General features: G+C 42.8%; 1 protein-coding gene across 1 annotated transcript in view; it reads left to right on the top strand.

The window, feature by feature from the left end:
• Window positions 1-11,294, top strand: part of UBE2F (ubiquitin conjugating enzyme E2 F (putative)) — a 58,925-nt gene that overhangs the window by 25,955 nt on the left and 21,676 nt on the right. The window contains exon 7 of the mRNA XM_005428830.3: window positions 9,995-10,027. Coding sequence (XP_005428887.1) covers window positions 9,995-10,027 — 33 coding nt within the window. The remainder of the gene's footprint in view (window positions 1-9,994; window positions 10,028-11,294) is intronic.

The following is an 11,294-nucleotide window of genomic DNA, read 5'->3' as shown; positions in this document are numbered from 1 at the left end:
TGTTTTTTCATCTGTTTGTGTGATTTTGTTTTGCCCTTTGTGTTTCTGTTTTCACCTCAGGTTAAATCAAGGCAATGAGTAATTTAAGTTAACTAGTTCTCTTCCTGTCCCTGTATTTTCATTCAGAGAAAGTTTTAAGCTTAAAAATTAGTAGAAGTGGACAAGAAACCCAAAAGACAGAAGCTTTTTCTGTGGTTGTGGAAAGGAAAGATTCAGCAAGAGAAAAGGAACTAGTAGCTTAACTTCAAAAAGAGAAAAATCAGGTGTCCTCCTTTGATTTTTAAATTTTTGAACACTGAAGCACCACAGTTTTGAGCTCACTTTTTACAGCTTTTCATCACCACAAGGGAAGCAGTGAGAATTTGCACAGAAGCTCTGTGGGTAGGAATCCACTCTTGGCCTGTTATGGACTTGAAAATCAGTATTGAATTTGTCAATAATATGAAGTCAGCCTGATTTTCTGGAGGAATAGCACCCAGACCTGCCCAATAAAGCACTCTGAACTACTCCTAAAGAATTAAATTGGGAGTGGGCACGTCCTTCTGCCACAAAAACTGTTCCAAGGGCATTACAGAAGCCATTCAAGTTGAGAATACACATGAGAAGCCCCATGCACAAACCAGCTGCATGTGTGGAGCTTGTGTGCTTAACCCTTTAGAAGGCTCAAGTTTTTGGTTGTGTCTCGTTTTGGAACCCTTGTGGTGACAGCAGAGCTCTTAAATGTAAAATCCTTCAAAATCAACTGCTGTGACCTTTTTATTATTTTTGTTGTCAAATGGGTAGAAACATGAAGAAACTTTCTGGAAAAAAAAATCTGTTAAATTGTCTGGAAAACTTCCCTGATCAAATGTATTTTTTACAGTGTGGAGAATTCTTAAGGGGGGAAGACCCAACTCAGTTTTGTTTCCCAGCATTTTTTTGCACTTGGTGTCATCTCATCCACGATTGAATTCTCCTCAGTTACCAAGTGTTGAGCTTTATCTTTTTTCCCTTCTTTGTGCTTGGGAACACATTTCCATGGACCACTGTGAAGAGCAGCCTGTGTGTGAGTGAGGGAAATAAAGAATGTGCTATTTCTGAGCTCCTGCATGAGATGCTGTTTTGAAATCAGGTTCTGAGCAGAGCTGGGCTCTTATCCTGAAACAGGTTTAAAACATTAACCTGCCAACCTGTCTATATATACACTTTAAAAATCACTTTCTTTTTATTCACAGAAACACTCCAGAATCCCAAACCCTTAGATAATTTCTGGTAGTGATTGGTCTCCAGGTTGTGGGTTGTGTGAACACTGCTGCAGTGCTTCCCAGCTGATCTTTGTGTTCCTTCTGCTCCTTTGTGAGTTTTGTGTTCCTTCTGCTCCTTTGTAGCTAAACCTGAATTAGCAACAGGAGCTTATTTACCTTTCAGTCTCCATTCTGTCACATGCTGCATCATTTTATTGCACACTTTCCTCTCCAGAGCAGCTTATTCACAAAGCTGGAGAGTGCTGCAGTTACTTTGGGCCCTGCTCAGTGTCTGAACTTGCTTTTCTCCTGTTTTTAGTTTTGATGGTCAAAATGAAAATTTCCCAGGCAGAAAGCAAATAGATGGTTTTAATTTCATTTTGTTCTCAGGTTTTTTTAATGTCATTAGAAGTACCAACTTTTAAATACCTCGCAGGACTTCACACTGCTGCTGTTTCTCTGCTGCTCTGCTTTGTACCCTTCAGTAATTTCAATTTCAAACTCCAAAGTGCTTTAGTGGCTCCTGTTAGTCCCCAACATGTGCCTCATTTGCCAGGATTATCACCTGCCTAGCTCAGTTAGTTCTCCTTAATACTCCTCACTTTTCCTAAATGCTTGTTTTCATTTTGCTCTGAGAACATCTCAGGTGATTGATTTTAAGAACTGAACAACTGGATGTGTATTTTAAATGCCTGACTGGTTCTAAAAGTTAGGATCCTTCTGCAGTTATGTCTAACTGCAGGTGGAAATGGGTTCATAAATCACTGCCTGATTGATGGACCTTAAAAATAAGCAAAGCATACTTGGGCAACTCTGTGGAGGGCTGAGCATATGAGCAGTAAAGCCAGTGTTTAAAAAGGTATGATGGATGTTCGCAGGGAATATTTGTCCTTTTTCTTCTTTTTGTAGCTGTGTTCTCACAGAGATCAGCTGGGCTCAGCTAGCTGGGCTGTTTTCTGTTTTCCGTGTTTGTTAGGTATATGTGCAGTTCAGTTTTTCACTGAGATGATAGTTCCAAGTGCTGGGTTTTGTAATTTTTGTGTTATTGCTCTCAGGAGAGCCAGGAGCAGGAAACATCCAGGTGATCTTAAACTACAGATCTGCAGACAGCTTTTCATGCCCCCCTCCAGGAAACGACTGTTTTTTCAGGAATTTCTCTCCCATAACTCCAGATCCTAGGTTCATAAATATCTGTCTGTGCTATTAGATTACCTGATCTAAAAGGAATTAAGACTCATTTCCAGTAAACTATTGCTACTTGGAGTTGATCCTTTGGAGCCTTGCTTATTTAATTAATGTTTTAATACTAAATGGCAGCATTTTGTCCTCTTTGGTTCACTGGTTCTGCCCTTGTCTTCAGGCACTGGAATGACTTCATTTGGAATCATCCAAATGTCAAACTCATCTCTTGGAGAAATAAATCAGAGGGTCCTGACTTCATTTTCCCAGTTTACCTCAATGTTTAAGCATCAAGCTGAGGAGTTTTGAAAGTACAAAACTTTCACCTATCATCTCAGGGAAAATAGATGGTCTGCTGTCAGCATCATCTGTAATTAGTGTAGAGGAGTATTTGGAACAGACAAAGTAAATGTCACTGTCTTGAGCATGAAGGGAAAAAAGAAAGCTGCATGCTTTATGTTACATTAATTCTTGTTGCTCAGGCTGTTTTTCTCAGCATTATGATAACATTGTGCAGCTGTTGATTTATTCAAATCCTCTTTTGGAGTTGGTCTTTTTATGTGTTTTCCTCACCTCTAAAAATTGAATAAGCCCTAGATAACAACTTCAGACCCAGTATTTTGAAAAATAAGCTATGAACTGCTGAAGACAATCTTCTGTGCGGATCTGACATTCAGTTTTTTCTTAAAATGAGCTTCAGGAAATATTTTTCCAAAGAGATATGTTTTGTATTTTGACTTCATTATAAATTGGCTTTATCAGTTTTGTAAGAGGTGATTTATTTCTTTCTCCTCCATACATGCCCAGGCTGGTGAAAATATACAGCTCAGTGTCTTCTAATGGCTTTTGCTTCAGAAATTATTTGCAAAATTTTAATTTCCTCTCTTTAATGTCCCCTGGCAAAGCCAAATCTTTGGTGTAGGTACAGTAGCTGTTACTATGGGTATGTGAGTGAGGAGAGCTGATACCTCAGTACTTGTAATTAACCCATGCTTGTTCTCCCCAAACTGCTGATTTTTGAATATTCAATTAGTGTCAGCTTTAATGCACTGAGCAGAGTGGTCTCCAGAGGGTGATGCCCTCAGTGCTGTGATCACTGTGGTGTAGTTCATTAAGAAGTTACAGAGAATTCCCCAGGGAACAATTTCCCCAGCATTATCCACTTGTCCTGCAGTAACCACGAGGACAGGGGTCAAGGAGTCAGTGACAGAATGAGGGATGGGAGAGGAGTGCTCTGCATGCTTGGCACCTCCCAGCTGCCCTGCTCTGGGACAGCAAATTGGTCCTGTTTGCCTTCCCCTCCTATATTACAGTGCAAAAGAAATGCTTTTCCAGCCTTCCTCCTGGTTTTGTGTTTGCTAACTGGAGCAGTTTGTGCCTTTTAGGTTACCCAGAGCCCTGGGGGGAGCTGCAGCAGTGTTTGGGTGGGAAGCACAGGCAGGGATGACAGGCACATGACAGCTGAGGTGGCTTTTGTGGGTGGCTGAAGAAAGGTGGCAGTCACTCTGCCGCCTTTTTCTAGGTGGAAACAATGTTTTTCAACTTTTGCAAGATTAGAGAGGAGCGGGAGAGGAAACATAAAAAGAGATTTTGTTTGGGAGCAGACAGTTTAGGAGAGAAGAAGCTTTTTCATAAGCTTAAAAGTGCCTATGTCTCTGGAAGGAAAATTTTCTTTTTGATCCCCAGGACCAGTGATTATTTGGTGGGGTGGGATGCAGTGTGCTTGGTTTTTTAGGCTGCAGTGAAGAGAGGAAGAAGCTGGGCTTGTTTTTAAGAGATGGTGGAAGAAGGGAAAGGAAGAGGAAGACCACCTTGAGGTGGTGAATAGGCAGACAGGACAGCAGAGAGCTTCCCCAGGGCTTGGCCATGCATGGCCTGGACTAGAGCAAGCTGGACTTTAGAGTGGCATTTCCAGCCCTTTTTAAAACAAACCAAAAAAATTTGCCTCAGACATGTGCTAGTATAAATGGCTGCTGCTCCTTTTGTTCATCTGACTGGGTTAAATTGTTTGTTTATAAAGAATTGTTTAGCAATGAGCTTTGTTTTGTTCAGTCTGTTAGATCAGAAATGCTTCTTGGATCCCTTAAGGGAATTTCTTTGATTGGAAGTTTGTTAGGTGCTTTTGTCTGGTTTGCTCTCTTCTTAAATTAATGTATTAAATATACTTTGCCTGTTAAAGGAAAATATTAATTTAATCTTAATTAATTCCATACCTCAAAAACAGTGAGGTAAACTGGAAGATTTTAATTTAATCTTAATTTGCAATTCCATGTTTGCTTTCTCTCTCCAGAAGTGTTTGTGGTTGTCTTTCTGAGCCCCTTGTGTGTGGCATGGTTTCAGTGGCATTGCTTTTGTGAAGTGGCTCTGAGAACTGTCCCTTGGCAAGATCAGTGGCTGAGTTAAGACCTCCTAGAAATGCAAAGCTTTGAGGCTCCTTGGCCTCAGGAGAGGTTGTTTCAAAAGCTGCATTGAGGATTTTGAGGATTCTTGAACTTCAGACACTGCTGCAGCAGCAGGTTTTTTCTCCTCGTTTGGCATGCTGTAAATAAATCTGTGGGCAGGGGTTTAGTGTAACTTTTCACTCAGATGCAGCACAAAAATAGTGCAGAAAGAAAAGGGACCATTCTAAAGGGGTGTTTACAGCAGTCTGTTGGACTTCTGACTTGCCTGTGTTGACCTCCCCATGCTCCAGCCCAGGATGCTGGCCGTGCCATGGAGCAGAGTGTGCTTCCCTCACTATTCCATATTCCCCTCACCCACTGTGGACTTAAAACCAGGTACCGCAGTGCTTGGGAACCCCAGTTGTTGATTTCAAACACCATCATTGCCTCCTCTGAACTAACAATAAATGTGAATTAAACCCACTTGCATATCTAAGACCTGCCTTGGACTCCCAAAGCATCTGAGCCATGGGTGACATCTGAGCTGATGGCAAAGCTGTGGGACCACCACCAAGGGAGCAGCCTGGGCAGGCTGGAGCAGGAGCCAGGTACAGCAGCTCAAGGAATTTGGCAGCCCAGGTGTCTTGGTTTGGAAAGCCAGGTGTCTGCTAAGGAAGGCAGGAGCCTCCCCTGAAATGGAGAAAATGAATCCCCCCCCTCCAAATTGCTACAAATTTTAAATTAAGGGGCTCTCAGGCAACAAAAATTATGGGAGCGGGAATAACAGTTCTTTAATAGGGAAGAAAATAAAAGGATAAAATAAACAATGCAGTAAACTAAACCAACACTGACAGAGTCAGAGCACAACCCGACACCCTGTTGGTCAGGGTGTTGGCAGCATTCCCATTGGAATTGTGGCTGCAGCCCTGCTGCAGTGTCAGGGTGGTTCTGCTGGAGCAGAGATCCTTTAGAAAAGGGTGTAGTCTTCCTCTGAAGATCCAGGGGAAGAGACAGCTGCTGTTCCTCTGGGAAATCCAGCGGAGAAGCTGTGCTGGTGTTCCAGAATCCCCAGATTATATCCAGGTAGGAATGCTTGGCTCCTCCCTCTGGGCTCACATCTCCCAGTGGGATGCTGTAGTTCTTATCAGCCATGCTGTGACATTCAATAGCCTCTTATCAGCAGCTGTCCCCTCCCAGAGAGGACTTACTGTGATCACTCAGAGAGAGATAAGGCAAACTGCCCACTTGACAAAAGACAACTGCCATACAGATGGTAATAGAATACATCTTGCCTTGCAGTCTGGGACACCAGGCTGCAGGTCCAGCACAAAAAGCAGGCTTGGGCCAAAAGCAGAGGCTCTGAGCTTTGCTCTGTGGCTGCCTCTCAGTAGTGGTGCCCTTGTCCTCTGCAAGTTTGATGTTAAACCCAGAGGAGAAGTCTGATGAAAAGCAGCTTTGTAAAGGAAGCAGCTTTGTCAGGTACAGATGTGTGATCTTGAACAAGTGGGTTCTCACTGGAGCGGGCTGTCAAGGTGTGCACCATGAACATTCTCAGGGCCATCTGCCCTGCTCCTCCCTGTGAAGATCACCTTTAAAAACTCCTGCACATGGGCTTAACTTGATTTTCAGGCTATTTAAGCCACAAGTTCAGTAAATATTTGAAGCCAAGCCTGATGCTTTATTATGCTCAAGGAGAACAGAAGTTTTTTAGCTGTTAAATCTGACAAGCTCTTCAGGGGCTTGCACATCCTTCTGGTTCCTCAGGAAAACCCAAAGCAAGCATCAAGGCTGTGCTTATCTGCCTGCAGCCAGCAGCTGTGCTGAAGTCAGCAATGCAGAGTGATTATTTCTGCAAGATTCAACAGTGTTGAGTTCTTCAGATACCAAATACTTGCTTCACTTTTGCTCATCTGTTCCATCCCACTTCCCTTTCTCAATATCCTAGATTTCAATCCAGCCTAGCCTCAAGCTCATTACAAAAAGCACTTGTCCTCTGGTGGTAATTTAGCATTATTTTCTTATGGAGGCATGCAAGGGTATGAAAGGAATCCAGCAAATCATAAAACTTGAATAGATGGAAACATCAAAAATGGTATTAAGACTTTCACAGGTAAATTATTCAGTAATAATAGTAATCCTGTTATACTTTTTGGTGTCTGGAATGGCACTGGAGATGTACAGCATTCTGACAGCTTATGCCTGTACAAAGGTTTTTGTTGGGTTTTTTTTGTTTGATGTTTCCTTTTTTATTTTCTAATAGAGCTCTGTAAAGCCAGCTCAAGTGAGTCAAGCACGCCAAAGCATTAAAACCAGGGTTCAGCAAATAAGAATTTGGGAACAATTGATTGTATAATAGGAAAATATGATATCACATCTCCTTTTTGAGCTGCAGCATTTACCTGTGTGAGGCATTGGAGCTTGTCTTGGACAAGGGGGAATTTTGTCTGGAGAGAGCTCTGCTGGTGTCTGGGGAGCTTCTGGCAGAGCAGGGGGGGGGGTCAGCACTGCTCAGGGTAAGGAGAAGATGAGCTCCTGAGGATTTTGGAAGGCACTGCCTTGCTCCTGGTTGGTTCCTTTTCATCCGTGCTGGTGCTGGAACAGCTGTGGACAGTTTGTAACCCTGGGGATGCAGGTTTGGCATTCAGGAGTTAGAAATGGCCAGGCCCCAGAGTACTCAGGTGACCTTGTACCTGTCCAGGATGGTTTTAATGCTCAGTGTTGTGGTTCTGCAGCCGCAGCCTACTGTCCCATGGTGTAGCTAGAAGGCAACTTCTAAAAATGTCATTTTTCCCTGCAATTCTGCCTCCCTGAAGGACAGAACGGCCTTGGAGGGCTGCAGTGGAATGGCCTCCTGACCTTTGGGGGCAGAGGGGTTGCCTAGAACTGCTGAGCACCCTCTGATGCCTGGATGTGGGAGAACCAAGTGGAAATTGAGACCTTCCTGCCTTTTCCTGCTCTCCATGCCAACAAATCTTCCTTTAATCTGTGACTTTGGCACATCACTGCATTGTACTAATAATTTACCCCTAAGATTAATACAGGTGTCCTTAACATCATGCTCTGCTGCCCTCTGCTATGCCTGGTGTCTGTTCCAGCAGTTGAATGAGCACAGAAGCTTAAATAAAGTGTGAAACAATGATTTCCATCCCTTCTTTGAAATAATTGAATAATAAAACAATTAAAATTGAAATGTTAGTTTTTCTCCTCCTTGCCAGGGAACTGGCAGAGCTGTTCTATGGGAGTGAGGGTGACTGCTCAGCACTAGAGTCTTAAAATTTACAGATAAGTGGAATTAAATGTTCATTTTTCTCCTGCTTACCAGGGAACTGGCAGAGCTGTTCTTTGGGAGTGAGGCTGACTGCTCAGCACTACAGATATTTACAGATAACTGGAATTAAATGTCTGGGTCACCCGTTTTGTGCAGTTCATGTGTCTGTGCTACCACGTTTGAAAGTTGCTGTCTTTGCCACACTTGAGAAGGTGCTGAGGCTGGAAAGGCTGGCAGTGCCCGCCCTGCTGGGCACATTGATGTTTTCAAAGCTGTCTTGGTTTGGAAAGACACGTGTCTGCTAAGGAAGGCAGGAGCCTCCCCTAAAATGGAGAAAATTAACCCCCCCCCCTCCAAATTGCTACAAATTTTAAAATAAGGGGCTCTCAGGCAAAAAATATGGGAGCAGAAATAACAGTTCTTCAACAGGAAAGAAAATAAAGGATAAAACAAACAATGCAGTAAACTAAACCAACACTGACAGAGTCAGAACACAGCCTGACACCCTGTTGGTAGCAGTTCAATTGGAATTGTGGCTGCAGTCCTGCTGTAGTGCCAGGTGTGGTTCTGGTGGAGCAGGGGTCCTTTAGAAAAGGGTGGAGTCTTCCTCTGAAGATCCAGGGGAAGAAGAGGCAGCTGTTCCTCTAGGAAATCCAGTGGAGAAGCTGTGCTGATGTGTCACCCTGATTTTTTAAGATTTTCTAAGCCTTCTTATGTTGAGATTCTTGTAGCGAGCTTTCTCACACACTTTATGTAAATAACTGATTGTTTTGCATTGTTTTATGGAGGAGGAGAAATTTGATAGACTGTTGGTTTGTCCAGTGTCATTGGAGAGATGGCACTGTCACCCTCCAATCCACTGTCACTTTTGGCAATCTATAAATGTTGGAGTCAGAAAATAAACTTCCTTTTCTTCTTCACCTTGAGAGCAGCGGTGTGAGCTTGTATTCTTTCATGTTCTATAGTGACACTGGTGTTCCAGAATCCCCAGATTATATCCGGGTAGGAATGCTTGGCTCCTCCCTCTGGGCTCACATCTCCCAATGGGATGCTGTAATTCTTATCAGCCATGCAGTGACATTCAATAGCCTGTTATCTGCAGGTGTTGTGGAAGAGATAAGGAAACTTAGCAGAAAACAGCTGCCATCCAGATGGCAAATAGAATCCAGTTTGCTTGAGAATTCCAGGCCAAAAGCAGCTAAACTGGGTGGGTTTTTTTGTGCAGGAGCAGAGGGAAATGGGATGGTGAGAGGCTGTGGAATGCTGACATCGTGTCTTGTTCATTAGGGCATAATTGGACAGGGTCCTTAAGGGATATGGATTTCTGTGCTCCACACCCTCAGCACAGGGCCCAGAGCAGGAAACAAGCTCACATACACTCATTTATTGAAGGTCTTTGCTGTGCATAGGAAGTTTGGTACTTGGAGGCTTTATCCTTATTGTAAATTTGTATTTTAGCTGTGGAATGACTTGAGACATATGTTTATGTAAAAATAGTATTTCTCTGTACTCCTACTACAGCTCACCCTCTTTTCTCTGACAGTTTCAAGTATTTGTGTGACCCCTCTTTAATTTAAGAGTAGATTGCTGAATTAACTTTCATTACCCACCCTTTAAGCAGTGCAGTTTTCAGCTGGTGGCAAATCCTAAGTTATCACTCCTCTCCCTGAATGCAGGAGTAACAGGAATACACACAGAAAGCTCTGACCATCTGTTTGAATATGCAGTATTTGGGTTTTGCTGACTTCTGAATATCAAGTGGCCATGAAATGGGAAAGCCTTTTCAGCATTTTGTTTTATATTAGTCATACATTACTCCTAATCTAGGTTTTTTCCAGTTATTTAATGGATTAATTAAGTTTAATTAAATGGAAAAATTAAGTTTGTGAACATGTTCAAAACTCCTGAAATGCCTGTCTAATTAACTGTGTTTTTCTTTGCAGGATATTGTCTGGGGGTTAAACTCTTTATTTACTGTAAGTAAAGGAATATTTTGTATGTCCTCTTTTCTTTTTCCTGCCTGGTTTAGTTTCAGCATCACCCAATGACAAACCCAACTGCCTGTAAAAGTTTAGGTCTTGATTTCCCTTGGCTTCAGCGGGGTGTTGGATGAGTATGAAATCATACTGTGCTTTTGTTTGTGGAACTCATCCAGAGTGTCTGAAATGCCAGCTTTTTGTACATGGATTTTACTTCAGTTAGAAATATTAGGGGATATTTTGATAACAAATTATTTGGGATCTTCCACACAGTATTAAACTATTTCTGCTGATTTGCATGAAATAGAAATTTATACTGCTCTGAGAAGGAATTGTGTTGGTAGTCTTTTAAAAAATCCTATTTAGGAATTAATGTCTGCCCTGCAGTCTCATTCCTTGTTTGCATAAAACCTGACTTGTCACAGAATTTATGTGATTTTATTCAGGGATCCCATTTCCTCCCCTGTTTTTTGAAGATTGCTGGGAGCAAGGAACCTGTAATTGTAGGAGCACCTTGAAGATGGAGGAGAGGGCAGGAAGCTGCAAGAGGCAGGCAGGATGCAACAGCTGCTTTTGCCCTAAAAGTGGAGAGAAGCTAAGTCTTTACAAAAGTTACCTTTTTTAGGGATTCCTTTCCTCAGCCATTGCTGCTGAGTGGGAAGGCCAGGAGAAAGCAAAGAGCAGCACTAACTTGGTGGCCACATTTGTCATCTCCTCTGGAGGGACCGCCCCAGCCACTCCAGGGTGTAGAAGGAAACTTGGATTTCCTGGCATCCAAAGTCTTGGTTGGTTTTTTCAACAATTTCTTTGGTAAATTGGTGTAAAAGTTTGGAGAGTATTTGCCTTTCCAGCAAAAGTCAATTGCATTTCAGAGTCAGTCTCCCTGTGCCTGCCAAGTAAGTGGAAGGAAGCAAAATCCTCGGGGCAGAGCTGCATAAAATCAAAATATTGGGCCAAGAGCTGCAGGGAGGGGTGGTCCTGCTTAGGAGGTCATGGGGATTTGTCATGGCTATGTCAGGAAAGTGAATCCACAAACACCAGAGGTTTATGTCCAAAAAGGAGACAGAAGAGTCCTTTTATTTTATTCAAATAAAGGGAGAGGCCATGGGGCATTTTCACTGGGGTCTCTCCAATTTTTGGAGCATGCAGCCTCCTTTTTATCCTGATTTCCCAGCCCCATTTCCCTCTCTCTTTCCCTGTTGGCTGAGGTACTTAAGAGATACAGACTTCCTGAAATGCCTGATACCTAAGATTTCCCTCTAGT

The sequence above is a fragment of the Geospiza fortis genome, unplaced genomic scaffold (assembly GCF_000277835.1).
Source record: "Geospiza fortis unplaced genomic scaffold, GeoFor_1.0 scaffold407, whole genome shotgun sequence".
NCBI classification, from domain to species: domain Eukaryota; kingdom Metazoa; phylum Chordata; class Aves; order Passeriformes; family Thraupidae; genus Geospiza; species Geospiza fortis.
The sequence above is the reverse complement of the archived record's forward strand: the minus strand, read 5'-3'. Positions and strand labels throughout refer to the sequence as shown.